This window comes from Filicampus tigris, chromosome 5, assembly GCF_054856515.1.
Source record: "Filicampus tigris isolate MCC_2025a chromosome 5, RoL_Ftig_1.0, whole genome shotgun sequence".
Classification (NCBI taxonomy): Eukaryota; Metazoa; Chordata; class Actinopteri; order Syngnathiformes; family Syngnathidae; genus Filicampus; species Filicampus tigris.
In genome coordinates, this window is record NC_141221.1 from 25,961,979 (window position 1) to 25,981,275 (window position 19,297).

The 19,297-nt window shown below is 40.1% G+C and overlaps 1 protein-coding gene across 2 annotated transcripts in view; it reads left to right on the plus strand.

The window, feature by feature from the left end:
• The first annotated feature begins 1,844 nt into the window (after positions 1–1,844).
• The window catches only part of LOC147147945 (protein crumbs homolog 2-like), a 46,473-nt gene continuing 29,020 nt past the window's right edge, over positions 1,845–19,297 (plus strand). The window contains exons 1-6 of one of the 2 annotated variants that reach the window (XM_086031481.1): positions 1,845–2,115; positions 12,428–13,123; positions 13,379–13,574; positions 15,072–15,211; positions 15,847–16,032; positions 16,132–16,245. In XM_086031481.1, the coding sequence (XP_085887607.1) occupies positions 2,046–2,115; positions 12,428–13,123; positions 13,379–13,574; positions 15,072–15,211; positions 15,847–16,032; positions 16,132–16,245 (1,402 nt within the window). In that variant the 5' untranslated portion in view covers positions 1,845–2,045. The remainder of the gene's footprint in view (positions 2,116–12,427; positions 13,124–13,378; positions 13,575–15,071; positions 15,212–15,846; positions 16,033–16,131; positions 16,246–19,297) is intronic. The other variant, XM_086031482.1, reaches the window with a different exon arrangement.

The window sequence follows — 19,297 nt, forward strand, 5'->3', positions numbered from 1 at the left end:
GACAACATGTCAGCCTGCCTATTTCTCTATTGTGTAACAGCTTCATAGAATGCGGCAGCCTTTCTCTCAGGAATGTGGAACTGCTGTGACCCCACTATCTAACATGTCGCTTGTTGAAGGCACTGAAGTGGGGATGCCTGTCTCTCCCAAATGCCTGCTTCTCTCTCGATGTTTAATTAACTTTTTTTGTTGTCTTGAACGCGGCAGGGTGGAGTTAAGTCTAATTCCGGGCTTAAGATCTTTGGTTGGGGGTCGGAGTGAGTGGGTGTCGCAGTCAGTTCCACCAAATAAATCCCCCCCACCTTCTTCTAAAGCGTGGAGGGGGTGGGGGCTTGTTGATATGGACTATGGACCAACGATCCACTGATCTAAGATTCACACTCTTACAGTGATAATATTGAACTGGGCTCACGGCCCAGGTCCTGTGGGAGCTGCCGCACCAGAAAAAACATGTCAGTGGACATCAGTGAGCTCACATCACCTCAAAAAACTGCCAGGAGTGCATACTGACATCCATGAGGAAAACAGCTTGATCCTTAGAAAATATTATATATTATTTAAAAGACATTTATGTTGGACATCTTTGAAAGTATCCCTGCGACCCTGAAAAAGATAAGCAGTTGTAGAAAATGGATGGGTAGTACTATGCTTTCAGCATACAAAAAGAGGCTTACTTTGTATTACAATACATATTGTACATCGCAGGTGTTGGGCTGAAAAACGTTGTATGACAAAATTTGGTCAATTTAACACACACACACGCACACGCATACACCCCCCCTCCCCCACACACACATATATTTTATGTATATATATATATATGTATATATATATATATATATGTATATATATATATATATATATATATATATATATATATATATATATATATATATATATATATATATATATATATATATTAGTGCTGTCAAACAATTAAAATGTTTTAACTAATTAAAAAAAAAGAATTTCCATGAGTAATTGCAATTAATCGTATTTTTCAACTACAATTTTTTACTAAACTTGGAACCATTATTTACTTGAGTAAAATTTTGGAATTAAAGAAATAAAAGTATATTTCGATTCAAAGACTAATAGCTTTCTTGGATCCTTGAATATGATTCTTTGCCTGTAAAATACAACAGTTGAACGATACACCAAAGACATACAACTAATATGGTATTTGAAACTGGCTGCGCAAAGTGTGCAAACTATTTTGGATTTCTCCAATGAGCCTTCAAGCAATTTTTTAAAAGTAAAACTACGTAAAAGTCCGTCTTTGCGACAGTGACTCTGAAGTGATGTTTGACTGCACAGTGAGCAGAGGTCAGTTGCTACAGGAAGTATAAAGAAAACTGAGTTAACTGAGTTGATTGTTTTTAGTGCGTTATGAAATTTAAATCAATCTCCATAGTTAATGCTTTAATTTGGACAGACCGTTTTTGCATCCTTTATATTCAGCAGCAATGACTTTATGTTGCCATGCCTCAATTTACAACAATTACTCAATGTATTAAATTGTACATGGTGAGTGTTTGGGATCGGTACAACTTGATATATAATTTGTATCTGTGCATAAGGGAATGCAATTATTTTTAGACGTAAGCTACATATGATTTGTTCATACATTTAATGTTCTTTATTGCAAACAGGTGAAAAATGGAATGAAATCTGAAGACGTACAAGTACTGTAGTAGAGTGCAAGTTGTGTTGATTGAATCCTCAAACAGTGGGTGGAGTTCAGTCCTGAGTGCCATTTCATGTTTTCCTTCAGCCACTCTCTGCTGGGGTGATTATTCTGATTTACTCTGTCCCACTTTGTTCCCCAGAGAGACTACTCGTGCACACACACATGCCAATAGCTCAAACAAATACAACGCGCAACAAACACTTGTGCCCAAAGTGGTCAGACATGGAAGAAGTGGTCCTCACTCTCAGCTAACTTTGAGCAGCATGGATGGAGCGCTGCAATGTGCTGGATGGAGAACCTGACGAGTGACAGCGTAGTGCGACACTGACTGGAAACTTCGGCAGCCTGCTTTGCCATGGAGTTAGGAAAAGTTTGGTCCAGACATCAGAGGACACTGCTGATCACCATGATGATGTTCAAACTGGGTAAGGCTGTACATCATCTACTTTATTTTTCCATGCTAGCACGAAAATAAACAATTGAGTTGTAGTCACTTTAGGAGAGTAATATTAGCTGGTACATTTTACTCAAAGATACGTTACACAACCAGAAATCCAAATGTGTTAAAGCATCGTGCGTGTCAGTGATGCATTGCCTCGATCCAGCCCAGCCATTGCAGCATCACACTACAGTACTATAATTCTTTCATTTGTAGATTCGTGTCTGATAAAAATAGTAACGCGCGTGCTTGCTGAACTAGTTTGCTAATACAACTTAATTAGCAATATTTGCCCCTGGACAACTTCAACCAGTGTGTGCGGGGGTTGGCGGTGGGACTTTGCTGGGCGACCCCTCCACCTTCTGAATACCACGCTGACCCATTTTCCCCGTGACCCTCATTTGTGTGCGGCGTCTGAAGCTCATTTAAACGTTGGCGAATCGAAGGCAGGGAGCCGGGTGGCATTGTTAAAGATCACCATGGTAACGAGCTGAGCGTCCGGCTGCACTGCTGCACTTTTTTTTTTTTTGGTCTCATTGTTAAAAGTTGGGTAGTGATGGGAATTAAGGCGCATGGCTAGTGACCTGGCACCCACAGCTACGAAGGAATTAAAGACGAATAAACCCAAGAAAAGTGTGGAAGAGTACTGTAAAAAATCATAATGATATGAAAACAACCAAAGCAGAAAAAGTTTGCCAGGCTACACATTATAAAAAAGAAGCATTACATTCAACAAAAGCCTTGAGGAAAGAAGCTACAAAACAAAAACCTCCCTCTCTTGCGGCTGCCATGTGCAGATGACTCAGTCAAGCACAGGTGCATTAGATCCTTTCCGCATAAAACACTGACTAATCCAAGTTGAATGTGTTCTGAAAAAAAAAAATTAAAGAAATAACATACTGATGGATCCAAGGAGAATGTTTATACGAATCTATACATTGCTAAAAGAGTGAACAGATGGACATAGCAACAGTTAGTGTCAGAATGTATTGATATTTTTCCAAATTAAAATATTGTATGTAGAACTGAAAATGTTGAAGGTGAATTAACAGTACGCTGTCACTTGTGCTGTATTTGAATTTGACACATAGATTAGATATGGAATTACATAGACTATGCAGTTTACACAGAGAACAAAAGCATGCATGCCACTGTCTGACTCAACGTGTAACTGTGACTGATTCAGAGGATTTGGGCATTTTTGTATAAAGCAAAGCAGCCACCTGCTGGGGAGACTTTGGAGCACAAAGCTGAACCCAGAAGACCTGCCGGCGTCTGATGGTAAATAAAATGGCTCAGAGCTCAACTTGTTGGCTGGGGGCTTCCCCCTCTCTGTGAGTCACAGCACCACTGTTTCCTCTGCCTCGGCAGCATGACTCTGATTCCATTGCTGTGACTAGGTACCGGGAATTTTAGTTCATTATAATATACCAATGTCTACAGACATACACTCAGTCTGACAAATGCTCAGTGAAAACTGAGAATGCATATGGATGCATAGAGCTACAGCCAGGCCCATAAATATTGGGACATCAACACTGTTCTCATCTTTTTGGCGCTAAACACCTCCACACAGGAGTTGAAATGAAGAGAACAAGCTGTGCTTTAACTACAGACTTTCAGCGTTACATCCAAATCAAGTGAACGCAGTAATATTTCATCCCAGTTTTGAAGGGATCAAAGGTAACGGGACAAATGAATATTAAATCAAAATTTCTGTCACTTGGCTGTAAATCCTTTGCAGTCAACATGTCATCATGAAGTCTGTAACTCATATACATCACCAGACGCCGGATTTCGTCCCCGGTGATGATGTGCCAGGCATAAGTTTCTGTTTGTTCTTGGATCATTTTCCCTTCAGTTTTGTCTTTAGTGTGTGGAATGCATGCTCAGTCGGACTCAGGTCAGATGGCCATTGCATAAAATTCTACATCTTTGCCTAAAAAATACTCTTTGGTTGCTCTCACAGTATGCTTCGGGTCATCGTCCATCTGCGCTGTGATGTGCTATCCAATGAGTTCTGAAGCATTTGGCTGAATGTGAGTAGATGATATAGAGATAATAGATAACAAAATTCAACCTTCTGCTTTTTTTTAGTAGTCACACCATCAATAAATACACAGGAACCACTTCCCATGGTAGCTATACTGTACATTTATACTCCATGGGCGTACCACCACCATGCTTCACTGATGTGGTGGTACTGTATAAGGCAACATTACCGCAGACCCCAAATCTTGAAAAAAAATCATTGCAAAATAGAAGTTAGGTGATACCAACTTCACATTTCTTCCCATTTACAATACTGTTGATTTTAATGACCCAGTACTTGAGTCCACATTGGGGTAACCTGCAAATATACCCGAATTGGAGAAAAAGTTCCATTCTACATAGCGGTGGGTGGTGATCCGCGCTCAATGTAAATCTCTAGCAAGGAAACAGTGTAGTCTGGACAGTGTCAGTCGCCAAACGTACCTGCGACCAAGTCTGCTCAGTGTTATCACTGTGCTGATATGGTCAGTACCAGTCAGTGCCACGGATCAAGCTTGTCTCACCATAACCATGATCTACAGCGTGTTCTGTGATTCTGGGGGTTGGGCTATGTTTAGGAGGTGCTGTTATCATCTCCTTGGAATGTGTGAGCGCTTGACGGGGTCTGGACGACGGGGTGTAGAGTGAGGAGATCCTTGCAGCCACTGTCAGCTCTCCTCTATGTAGAGATCAACAGCATTGCAAGTGGAGCAGTTTAAAGTATATGTTACGCCAAAGAATCTTCTTTGTACAGGTGCGCAGGGTGGTCTTCAGCATGATTTAAAGATGTGTATCTCCCAGCAGTAAAGTGGAGGCTCAGGAAGATGAGAAGAAATGACGCAAGGCAAAGGAAATGATACATCTTTAAAGCATCAAGCTGAGATAAGAGGGAAAAGAAACATAAACAATTTAACACCCTCACCGCTAGATAATTAACACACAAGGTGGCATTCAGTTCACTTGTGAAAGATTGCATCCCCACACATTCCTTTATAGTACTCAAATGAAAACTTTATTTTAGTAGCCGTATGTCTTGAGATGTATCTTGCATGAGAAGTGCAGGGGATGATCTGATGTGAGACGGTGCGTCAGATGAAGAAAGTAACAGGGATTATAGTAGAAACTCATTAAAGTATGTGTTTATCGGAAGATACAGAATGAAGTCATGTTTTCTGTTTTTTCATGAATGGCTTGCAAGCTATGCCATGAAGAACTTTCCATAGTAACTTCAGAACAAACTAACCACTATTTGGAAGTTGAACACCTTGCTGATGGGAAATGGGGGATGTGCCAAATCGGGGTGTTGAAATAAATCGATTTGCCAATATATCGTGATTTTCGGCCGCCAAATATAATAGCGATTTTTCAGCTTCTAATATCATTATGATGATGGCAGTGTGTAACACTCCATTTTCTTTTTTTTTCCTTCAGAGAAAATGTGCAAAAACACAAATAATAAATAGGATGGTTTGAAACAGATAGTTTTAACTCAATTTGTCCTCGATCTATATCTTCTGATTAACATATACAGCAACTTCATTTCTCATCTCTACATATAATTTTGATATTAACTGGGTAGAACATCACAATATCGTGATATCGCAATATCGTGATAATATCGTACCCGTGACCCAAGTATCATGATACGTATTGTATTGCAATACGTTTTTTCAATACGTGCCTGTATTGCAATTGCCTTGCCAGTACTCACCCCTAGTGTAAAAGTGGCATAGTTTGTGGCCTATCTTTATCCTTTCATCAATTCATTGGTTTTCTATACTGCTTGTCCTCATCAGGGTAACGGGTGAGCTGACAATTGGCGATAGGCTGTGTAAACCCTGTCTGCACTGGTAACCAGTCAATTGCAGGCAGGTGCAATACAAAAAAAAATCACAGTACAATTCACACCTATGGGCAAGTTAAATTCATGTAATATACTCATTTTTGGAATGTGGGAGGAAGCCAGAGTACCTGGAGAAATCTCACACACGCACGTGGAGAACATGCACGCTCCAGACAGCACTGGAGGGCCCTGGCTGAGATTCAAACCTGCAAAATTGTAATCATTAAAAAAAAAAAAAAGCAGGCTTTGCAACTTGTGAAACAAATCACATAATCCCTCTTTTCGAAAATGAATAAATAAATAGATACATAAAAATAAAAAAAGCGGATAAGGCACTAGACACCAACCTCTGCCAAGAACCATTTTAAGCACTGCATACTGTTCAGGTCAAATTTGACAAGTGTCTATTGAAATAAAAATCCTGTAGATATACCAGTGTGTGTTAATTAAAAAAAAGCTGTGCTGATGTTTGGAATGTAGACGCTGTGAAAGTGTACATGGCATAAAGCACTTTGAGTTGCATTTTTATGTATGAAAAGTGCTATATAAATAAAATGTGATTGATTGATAAGTGCACATATGTTTCATTGGAAAGCAGTAACAGTGTTCACAAGGGAGTTTGAAACTGTCAGTAAACTGTCTGTGTTTCCGCCATATGCGCACAGGTTCCTGCAGAAACATGCACCTGTTGGTCATTCAAGAGGAACCTTGAACCTGTAAAAGAATAAAACAGCATAAGAATAATCATAAATGACACAAGGAAAGGAATTCATACAGAGGTCAGAGGGTGCCTTGACACAGGGGAAAGATCTGCCCCTGCAAAAATAAGTATCTGCAATGTAGCAAATAATAACACACATAAAAAAAGATACGTTTGAAAGGTATAAAGCAACCGTAGTTTTCTAACAGATGACATTTAGTCCGTTAGTGATTAACACACATACAGCAAAAATGGTTCAATTTTCCAATCCCATTTAGTCATCTCTCTTGCGACCCTCATTCCACCCCATGTGTCGAGACACACTCGGCTCCCTGGCGATGATGCTCCTTGTGTCGTGTCGCAGCTCCTCGAGCTGTCCCATCAGAGACAGTCTAACAGTCTGAAATGTTCTGCTCAACAAAAACGGGTCTGTTGCAAGAATTTTGGACCATTTTGTCACAAAACAAAATATGCCTCACGGCCATACCATCAGAGCCAAGCTTTAACTGTATTACCATGTGGCTAATGCAGGGGCTACCTGTAGCCTCTGACCTTTTGAGGTGCTTAGGAACCAATCTGGTAATGAAAGGAAAAAAGCCTAGCTTTCCTCTGGACGTAAAGTCAAGGCATATGGTGTCAAAAATTAACGTATTAGATGGCTGAAGATAGCAGCTGTCAGTGTTCTGCATGAAAGTTACACACGCAAACATTCATACTGTTTGGGAGAGTTGGGGATAAGAGCTCACTACTGTGTGAAATGGTAACTCTGAACACTGCAAATCCATTTCCTGATTACACAAAAAGATCAGATTCCTCTTTTTATTGTTTCGACAAGAGAGAACAAATGCATCTGATTGGAATTATTTTTAATTTAAAGAATATAATCTTATATAGTCTGTTCTATATTTGATTTGCTGGGTCAAATGAGGTGTTATAAAGACATACTGTGCAGTAGAAACTCTCGGATATTCTTTAAAATTGTGTTTATTATTTACGGCTGTGCATGACTCGGTGGTATTGGTTGGGCATTATTTGAATTTGGGCGATTCCGATTCCGAGATTCGATTCCGGTTAGTAACGATTCCGATCCTTTTTTTGGGGGGGGAGTGTCAAATATTTGTTTCATGAAATTTTCTACCGTTTATGAGTTTTCCTTAGATTTTTTTCAATGGATATTTTTGAGAAATAAATTGATACGATTGACGGACTGGCGGACCTTTGTTTACTGTTTGTTGTTTACTGACGGAAGTGCGGTTAAAATAATATGACTGACTGATAGACGACTACAGTTTGGTTTGGCTTCAAAAATAGACGGATTGACAGATGTCGGAGGGGTACCCACGCTGCCCACGTTTTAGAACAAAAAGTCAAGAGCGTCAAACCAAAAAAAGCAGCGATGCCTTGACACAGGGGAAAGTACAAATAATGTCAACAAGACAACTAAAATACATCTCATTGCAAAATGTTTTGAAATAAAAAACAGTAGTTCAAATAGTGTAAACAATACAATGTAAAAACCTTTAACAGTAGAAAAAATAAAATACTTCTACTAGCACAACTATTGTTGATATTTTGGGCTGAAAAGCCTCTGCCAGAGTACGTTGTCTCTGTGTCCGCGGGGGTGTTCTGGCTTGGGGATCTCCCCCCCTCCTCTTCTTCCCTCAACTTCGCTTGCAACTCGTTGCTCTCTGTAGGGTGAGCTTTTTTTATATGTTGATGTAAATTTGTGGTGTTACCACAATAGCGGAGCACTTTATTACACAATCACACTTGGCACTGTCCTTTTCTGTTGTAAAAAAAAGTCCACACCGCGCTCCGCTTCTTGTTTGGCTCTGCCATTGCTTTAGGTTCCGGCCGCTCTCACTCCCCGGTCGCCCTCTCTGCCAGGGAGGGGCTAAAAGTGTGCCTGAATCACTCACTCAGGCAGAGACTCAGAGAGTAAAAGGAGGTGCTGGGTGAGAGAGGGGGGAGGGGTGCTATTTGCGCAGAGGAGCGGCGCTTTGAGGAAATTGGTGGAGGAGCGAAGTATCGATCCCAGGACAATAGTATCGATCAGATCCAAATACTTGCTTAGTATCGATAATATCGATGTTTGGATCAATCCGCCCACCCCTAATCCACGTCGGCGATTTTAACAGGAAAGCCAGAATGTTCCCAAACAGGAGACCTCAGTGTACGGGGGGACCTTCGAGCTGGCTTGTTTGCGTATGCCATAATAATGCCATTTATCCGTGCATTTATAATTTATCACAGCTTCTGGCGTACTGGCTCCTCTTTTGTGCCGCCACTCTCCTCTCCCGCGAGCAACAGTCACAGCGTCCGTGCGTAAGCTCGCGCTAATAATAAAAACTGATCAGAAACGGTACTCAAGTGGACTGAACCAAACATACCATACCGAAACGTATTAATACACCCACGTATACCGTTACAACCCCAATATATAAATATATATATATATATATATATATATATAGGCGGCACGGTGGTCGACTGGTTAGCACGTCCGCCTCACAGTTCAGAGGTCGTGGGTTCGATCCCGGCTCCGGCCACCCTGTGTGGAGTTTGCATGTTCTCCCCGTGCCTGCGTGGGTTTCCTCCGGGAACTCCGGTTTCCTCCCACATTCCAAAAACATGCATGGTAAGTTGATTGGACTCTCTAAATTGCCCCTAGGTGTGATTGTGAGTGCGGATGTTTGTCTCTGTGTGCCCTGCGATTGGCTGGCAACCAATTCAGGGTGTCCCCTGCCTACTGCCCAAAGACAGCTGGGATAGGCTCCAGCACGCCCGCGACCCTTGTGAGGATAAGCGGTATGGATAATGAATGAATGAATGAATATATATATATATATATATATATATATATATACATAATTCCCATGCTGCGATTTTAATATATTTCCAAGTCATTATTTTTTCAACCACCATGACCGTAATGGCTCTATTAATTGGAATGCAAGTCTTTTGCACTGCTGGGACACTGTCGCTGGGTTTCCATAGCAACCAGTGGCAGCATTGATTTTTGAGAAAAGCTATGTGTCACAATGGTCTATAAAAAACTTCTACCATTGAGGAGGCGTGATGGCTTGGCTGACAGGGAATCCGAGTGAGCAGTCTCTGCCCTCAGCAAAGAGGAGCCGTGTCACCTCACATTCCCCACAATGTAAACTGTTGACTTCACTGTAAAATAGTGAGATTATCGGGCGAAATGACTGATCGAGAACTTTGCGGGAGATAGGGTGATATAGGGAGGTGGGAGTCTCCCACGTGAAACGGAAAAGTTGGTATGTATGTTGGTAAAGGATGACAAGCGTTTTTCTTTTGTTTTGTTTGTTTTTTAAAGCCTTTTGGTGCCCAAGCAGATGGTGCCCTAGGCGACCGCCTGGTTCACCTATGCCTGCTATGCACAGTTTAAATGTTTTGTGCACAGAACTTTGGTACATTGAAAGTTCCTATAAATAAAGTTGAGTTGAGATGCACATAACATGTAATTACAGTTTTTGCTTGCCAAAGATTTTAGTCTTCTGATTTGCAAGGTATTTGCAGCAAACATGAATATGGATTACCTATGCAAATAGAATGCAGTATTGTTTATAATATGATATAATATAATATAATATAATATAATATAATATAATATAATATAATATAATATAATATAATATAATATAATATTTTTTATATTATATTATTTATTTATTATTTATTTATTCTTCAAATCATATCAAATTTTATTTATATAGCACTTTTCACACACAAAATGCAACTCAAAGTTTTGTACACTAAAACACCAAAATACAACATAAAAAGGAAAACCCGCTCCCGCCTGCCATAAGCAAACCTGCACTCACACAAAAAGAGACATGGCAAGGCACAGAGAAACCATATGAGGAAAGAGGACCCAAGGGGGGAGCTCCTCCACGCTGAGAGGAATGACGCGGAGGCCCCCCTTGAGGAAACACTGGAGCTAATATTGAAAACAATAAAATTGGATAAGAGAGTAAGAGACTAAGAGCAATTATTTAAAAGCCAAAGTTAAAAGGTATGTCTTGAGCTTCCTCTTAAAAATATCAACAGTCTCTGCGGACCTGACGTCCTCTGGCAGGCTATTCCAAAGTTGAGGACCAAAATGGCTGAATGCAGCCTCGCCATGCGTATTGGTTCTCACTAAACGACATGAAATAAAAGCATGCATCAGCACCTCTGTGTTAGCCTGAGAGAGAAATGGGCGGACTCTGGCAATATTCTTAAGATGATTAAAAACGATCTTGGTTACATTTTTAATGTGAGGAATAAAACTGAGCTCAGAGTAAAAAATGACGCCCAGGTTCTTTACACATTGTGAGTGTTTAAAATCTTGTAGTTTTGGTTAAGGTTTCTCTCTCTGACCTTCAGGGCCGATAACTAAAACCTCGGTTTTTTCCTGATTGAGCTGAAGGAAATTCTCTGCCATCCACGACTTCAACATCTAAAATACAATTTAAAAGAGTATCAATAGGTCCTGCGACATCTGGAGACACGCTAATGTACAGCTGTGTGTCATCAGCGTAACTGCGGAAACTGATGCCGTGTCTTCTGATGACGTCCCCAAGTGGGAGCATATAAAGCAAATAAAGATTAAAAAGTATTGGGCCTAAAATTGAACCTTGGGGAACCCCACATTTAATTGTATGGGTTTTGGAGGAACAAGTATCCATGCTTACGAAGAAACTTCTGTCTGTGAGATAGGAATAAAACCAGTTAAAAGCAGTACCAGAGATGCCCACCAGGTTTTTAAGTCTGTTTAATAAAATTTGGTGATCTACTGTATCAAAAGCAGCGCTTAGGTCCATTAGCATTCTTAACACTTCATAATTTGTAATAACACGTCATAATTAAATAAACTAAATAACACAACTTTGCTAAATCCAACACAATTAACATTCTTCTTATTAGTGCAACTTTTTGTATGGCTGCAGTTGGAAGGCCACATTGTACCCAGGGATATGTGGCATAATGAATGAGTGGTCGGTTACTGCTGCAACAAAGCAAAATTTCCCCTTTTGATTCAGGTTTCCCTCATAATCAAAACATGTAGGGGGGATTTTCAGCCACCCTGAACAGGCTACAAACACAGGATTTACATGTTTTATATATTTGTAAAATGAATGCTTCCCTTACTGTATCAATCAAAATTGAGCATTGTTATTTTTGGAAAGTGAAAACATTTTGTTAAAATTCCAATAATTTCTTGCAAGCAGGAAAATATATGCCATTAGTCACTGGTTACATGTAGTTGCAATTATCTGATTAAACATGCTGAAGCTGGAATGTGCTTCTGAAATTAGTTTAGCGGTATTTTTGGGTGTGTTTGCGTACTGTACAGAACCAAAAATTGGTTTTATTTTGTGTGTTTTTGTGTGCAATAGTGAAACTCCACACACTAATTTTATTTTGACGTCACAGCTGGTAACATAGTTTCATGTTAACCCAACCAGCAAGCATATGTATAACCCAGCAGATGTACTGTGTTACGTACATAACACTCCTCACCCTGCCCTCAGTTCACAATGCTCATTTAAGACTACTGATTCATGTCTGTTTTAAAAAGTGATTCGCAAAATTCTCCCAATTCTGCTCTGCATAGAAACTATTGTCCGTAGCGCATCACTCACTCTCCGTGATGTCTCATTGCATACAAAACTGAGCTATTGGATCCTCATCATTTTGATGTCATTTCAATTGCAGGTCTTCTGTGTACAGCGGCAGCAGACAAGTGTCTCTCATCACCTTGTAACAATGGCGCCACGTGTCTCGAACATCTGGGTGACTATGTGTGCCTTTGTCCCAAAGGACCAGTGTGGTACATGGGCAAACACTGCGATGAGCTGTATGACGCTTGCTTCTCGGCACCTTGCACCAACTGCACCAGCAGTCCCGGAACTGGCAATTTCACATGCCACTGTCCGGATGGCTTCACAGGCCTCAACTGCACCCAGGATGTAGATGAGTGTGAAAGCAACCCCTGCAAAGGTATCAAGTCTTACTGTGTCAACAGAATCGATGCTTATTCATGCCACTGTCCTCATGGATTTGGAGGTGATTACTGTGAGACTAATGTCACCACTTGCTCAGAGGAAACATGCCACAATAGTGGAACTTGTATAGACATTCCTGATTTTGGACATCATTGTCAGTGTGACGCTGGATACCAAGGGGCCAACTGTGAAGAAAACATCAATGAATGCGAGTCTGCGCCCTGCCAAAATGGCGCCATCTGTAAAGATGGCGTCAATGCCTACCAGTGTTTCTGCGTGCCTGGATTTCAAGGCTTCCACTGTGACTTGGACATAAATGAGTGTGCCTCGCAACCATGTCAAAATAACGGCACATGTTCGGACGAAGTGGACAATTACAGTTGTGATTGTATTGAAGGCTTCAAAGGTAGGGCAAACATGAGTTCAACACTCTGCTATTACCAAGACCTTGTATATCACAATATATATGTACAATACACACACACACACACACACACACGCACACCCCCACACACACACACACCCACCCGCACACACACACTGTTTGAGTGGTGGAACGCACTGTGGTGCTGGTCCCCTCTGTTATTTTTCTGAATGTCTGTGTGAAGATAAATGAAGTATGTTACCAATCTCACATTTTAGCCCACTGTCATATCTTTAGGGATTAACTGCGAAGTAGAGGTTGATGAGTGCGAAGTACAACCCTGCCAGAACGGCGCTACCTGCCAAGACTATGTTGCCATGTACACGTGTGAGTGTATGGACGGCTTCCAGGGTCAAGACTGTGAGGTCAACATTGATGAATGTGCAAGCATGCCATGTCTGAATGATGGCAGGTGCATTGATGGTGTCAACAGGTAGGGTCTACTTAAACACACACAACATACAATTTCATTCATTACAAAAACTTCTTGGGTCTTCTTTATTCAACAAAACTACAGGGGTATACGGGGTCATCTGTATTCAAGTGCAATCTCAGCAATATGTGGGTTTGTTGATGTATAGTTTTAGTTTATGAGCAAATTATGCAGGAATCCAAATAATTCAAAAGGTTTTATACTACTTAAACTGTCACAATAATAGATGGGGAACACCATCGACTGGGGTCATTGGTAGTGCAGTGGTTCACATGACTGACTTTTTTTCTTTCCGATGGCATGGATAAATTGGCCCCATTCATAATTCATGTGAAAGTGACAGGGAATCAATTCAGCATGTACTCCAAAATTCGATTGATCTATTCAGAAAAAGAGCTATAAAAATCTTCATGTGGAACTCTTAGTGTATGTTGTGTCTTTAACACTGCATGACTTTCATATGGTAATATTTATAATCTTACGAACAAAATTTGATGGTCAGTCATATTCAGTATTAGGGATGTCACGATTCACACAAGTCGCAATTCGATTAAATTTTCGATTATCAGTCCCCGATTTAATAATAAAAAAACAATATGAATGACTCATTTTAAAACCAAAAGATGTTTTAATTTTAACATCTGCACTTTGTCTAACTTACAAAAAAAAACATGAAAATGAAATAATACTTTTGACTGCTTAACTACATTTTTGTATTCTTATCAGTGTTTTGTTAGTACCTGAACTGAACATAAAAATAAATAAATGTACAATAGATTTGACTTTTATCATTACGAATCCTTTTGGGTACATTTCAATGTCGATTCTTTTATTTTTTACATCGATGCATATTTTAAGCAGTTTAAATCAATATTAATTCGATTTTTGATGAACCGTTACGTCCCTATTCAGTATATTCCACATACTCCCCTTTTCATGCTAATCAAGTGTTGCGCTAGTGTGGTTCTACACAGGCCACAGTGTAGAGTTCATCGGGGATAAGAATTAACCTAATTTCTCTCTGCCATTTCAATGAGTCATTGGATGACTAGAGGTGCTGGGAATACCTAACACAGATCAACGTAGTCAGAGAGTGCGAAAGAGGAGCGTCATGCAAAGTGTGTCTGGGGACACACTTGAATCTATCAGTTAAATGCTCCTCAGTTTTACCAAGGCATTTTGATCCAAATCTGTGGGAACATTTCTTCAAAGTCCCTTTTTGATGAAACATGATTGTGCCCTAGTGCATAAGAAAGTCCATAAAGAACATGCACAGTCATTACTTTAATAAAATGAAATGTGTTAAGGGTTGTTCTCCATATTTTGGTCCATTTGCTGAATACTTTTGTACTTTATTTGATGGTAATCTGCTCTACCAAAGCAAAAGTGAGTAGCCCTGGGTATTAGGACACACATGATCATAATGTGTATACATTTAGGTTTAGGTTTAGATCCCACTAGCAATGTCAACACGTATGTGTCTTGCACTTCCCTTAGATATAAGTGTGACTGCGAGGGGACAGGCTTTGAAGGTCACAATTGTGAGGAGGATATTCCTGAATGTGCTTCGGGTCCATGCCAGCATGGAGGCACTTGCTTGGAAGGGATCAACCAGTACAAATGCCTCTGTTGGCCAGGTATACGACTTTCCACAATATTAACTCTGATTTGTTAAGAAAGCAAAACCTTCAATTTACACACATTTTCTCCTCCACATATTTCATTATACTGCAGACCGATTCACTTGTTATAAACCCACAATAAAGTTGACTAAAGTGACTATAAATTCCACCGCACATCTACGGCACAAAATCACAATGTGGCGTGCGAATTAAAGGATTCTAGCTAATATGGCCTAAAACCTCTGCAGTTTGGCTGTTTCCCACGCATAAATCTAAATCAACAATGGAATTAAATACTTGGGGTTCAAAGTGGTCAAAAGAACACGATTGTGCGATTGTATGGAAACAGCAATGTAGTCATCCGGCTAAGATTATTAATTAAAAAAAACATGTCAATAGAGATGAATGCAAATGTGTTTGCGTAATTCCACCTTGCAAACTACGAGTCTAATTTGGATAACACATAATAGTACCCGTTGACGCAACTAATTCGCACAGTAATACAGAAATACACACACATTTACATAAATCTCATTCAGCAGTAAATAAACAGGCTGATTGTGTGAAACTATTCTTTATATTCAATAAGATATATCTCTACACAGGAAGTCAGCATGGTATTGTAAATGAATTAATCTCCGTCTTTTCAGGCTACAAGGGTGAGAACTGCCAGGTGGATGAAGATGAGTGTGAGCAGCGCCCCTGTGAAAACGACGGCCAATGCTTCCAGCGCTCAGATGTTGAGAACTATGGTGCACTCCCTGAACTCACAGCAGCCAATTTTTCCTATGAAGAAGCAGCTGGATTCATCTGTCACTGTCGACCTGGATTCACAGGTAAGCACCAACCAGCCCCCCCCCCCCCCCCCCCCCCCCCGTCCGTTAACATTAAGTCAGCAATGCGATGTGGACACAGACTGTATGTTGCTGTTACAGGAGACAACTGCTCTCTCAATGTGGACGAGTGTGTGTCTGCTCCATGTCAGCATGGAGGAAGCTGCCAGGATTTAGTCAACTCGTATCAATGCTGGTGCGATGATGGCTTTACGGGTACGACCATTTTTATCACCTTCTCATGCCTATGCCTGTTTTGCAATCTTTTGACTGATATGGGTCCTCATCGATCATTCCTTTAAAATTCCTTCCTCTAAAATTTTGCTTGACATGTCAATGTCAAAAGCTTTCGTGAACCATTACGGAGGTTGAACAGGTGTCACAGACCACACAAATGTTGATTAGTTTACACAGTGTGTGGTACTGTCCCTGTGCAATGGAACACAATCAGTTGAAAATTACAACTGGTAGAGTGCTGCCCAAAAAATTTCCTTTGATCCCGTCTACACAAGGTACCTTGTGTGTCATATCGGCAGCACAACTTTTGCCCAGGAAAGACAGAAGAACTTTTTAAAGCAACACTGTGTCATATGTCAGTTTTTGTTGATTATGGCGGCGCCATGTGGACAAAATCGGTAGTGTTTTGACAAAAGTCAACCGCATTTCCCATGTGCGTAGTGTCACGAAATCCTGAGCTCTCGCTGGCCTGCAAGTTGGACTGAATTACATTTCTATTTCCAGTGGTCGTGTGAAGGATGAATAGTGGTAAGGTAATGAATCTAATTTTGTTCAAACAATACTTTTGTTTTTTTGTTTGTTTTGGGGATTCTGCCATGACACCAGTAATAGGGAGTAGACGTTCGAATCGACTTCCGTCCTTATAGCGAAAGGAGGAAGTGAGTATGCCGTAAAGAAATTCAGGACATTTCTATTTTTTTTTTGTGTGCCAGGGTTGCTCCCATCATCCTCAAAGTTGCCTATTGCCAGTAAAAGCGAAACAGTCCCCCCCAGGGCATGACAAAAGTCCCATTCAACTACTTGTAAGTTAATGTTTCATCAAAAGAGTTGTGAACATTTTTTATTAAGGTCGAATTCTTGCCCAGTGCTGCTTTAACATTCCTTGAAACTGTCAACGGCTTTTGATTTGACATCATCTGATCTGATGTTGCAAAGTGTTTAGGATCCATTGTTGTTTTGCTTGAGTAATCCTGCCTCAAGAATATTGGTTGGAAACTCTGCATGATCAAACGCAAAAGAAACACGTACCAAACGATTTGCATGCTACCTGCACACATGACTCCATCCGATAGACTTTCAAATATTTAAGAGGTGGAAGTAGAACTTTTGACCTCAGAAAAAAAAGTCAAAATCTGGATTCAACTAAGCAAGGTGATAAGAGACTCCCAGTGGCTAATTATTGCACTGATTAATTCACCACAAGTAGCAACAAGTAATTTAACCCTAACTGATACAGTGTGAAAGTTTCTCCACAAATCAGGTTGTGGAAATGACGTCAATCTGTTAAATAATTCAAAAGCTCAAAGTACCATCCTGTGTCATTAAATGAATAACTAAATGAAATGCTAATTAGGAATTGATAATTGTATTCATTTGTAGGGATAATTTGTACCTAAATATCTGATTACAAAAAAAACGTGGGAGTTTTCACCTCCAAGTGGAAGACGACCATTTTAAAATTTGAATGGTTATCAATCATTTGAAATAAGTTGAACATTGGTTAAAATCATATCGTAAACACCAACAGAAGAACCTACTGTTATATTTGTGATAGTAAGAGCATTTTACACAATCCAAAGAAAACTCAAGTAAACAGCTGTGCAGTCTTAAGAAAACCAATTAGTTTGGATGTGATGGTCACCTTGTGCCTACGATACTGTTACACATGATCAGTTGGGCAGCCAGGTCTCAAGTGAGGGTTGTGCACTTTTCTCACATGACAACCTCGCCGGAGGCTGGCTCGCCACATGCCGATCACACCTGGCTTTGTGCATTGGGCAGCCCATAATTTCTCCTTCTGTTTCAACCCCAGCCAGTGACTGCTTCGTTGGGGCCTCTGGCCTGCCCTCGGATTTCCACCTCCTTAAGTCACATCTTACAATTTAAGGCATAAATAGCAATTAACTATGTAAGACCACACTTCATAGTAGCACACAACAGCTTCATAAAGTGCTCTAGGTGCCTGATAAGGTTGAGCCAAATTCATTCAGTAGTTTCGGAGAAATAGTGTTACGAGTGAAATCACACAATCTATTCCAAAATCCGTGCTACCATGGCATAGGGGTTAAGGTTAGCTGACATTTCCAAATATTCTATATTTGTAAAATTACTTCTTGGGTTCCTATAGTATGTACAAATTTAAATAGCTTAGCTTCATTATTTTCCTTATGAATACATTTCAAATGTATGCAAATTAGGGCCTTTCAATGAACATCTTCATAAGAAATAAATTCTAAATGGAATTCAGCACTGCCAATGACACTAATGTGTGAATTCTTGTTCAGATATGTACAGAAATAATGAAGTTATACTGTCTTACTTTAGTTTGAAGGTACTCAGCATTTTGACAGATTTTTGAGAAATCTTGTCAGGTTGATTATAAAGTGCCCATATCTCTAATTGTTAGTGCCTGCCTGTACGAGTCAGTCCTGTGACTGACTGGTGATCTGTTGTGGGTGTATACTACCTTTCCCTCTACTGTTAATTCACACAGGATAGGCCATCCTTTCAAGGCATAATCAATATCGAAAATGTACGGTTGAATAAGATCATCCAGATGATGCCACTGCAAGCAAGCCTGTAATTAAAGCTGAAGGTGTCTCAAATGTCTTCATGCATGACCTTCATACAATGCCGGACTAAAGTGAGTGTGCAAAGTCAAATAGTTGTAATACAGATGTAGGAACAAGGTATACATGTGTTCATATTATTCCTACTGATCATTCAACGTAGCCAAATTATTAATCCTCATTGTAGTCACAATAGTTGTCACTGCATCTCTCATCCCAAAAGGGCAGGAATTTTACCAAATCACTGACATACCAAAGTAGACACTCTACCAAATCAACCTGGATGTAACATTCTGTTTCAGATGCTTGCAGTAGCTCCATACTAACATCACATCACATCACTGAGAAAAAGGAAAAAAAATGAACTTAGACAAAATCATGCAAGAACAAATTGCTAAGCAATAAAACACCAAATTTGTACCAGCAGGACACTTGGGCCACAGCAAACAGAAGGGGATGCA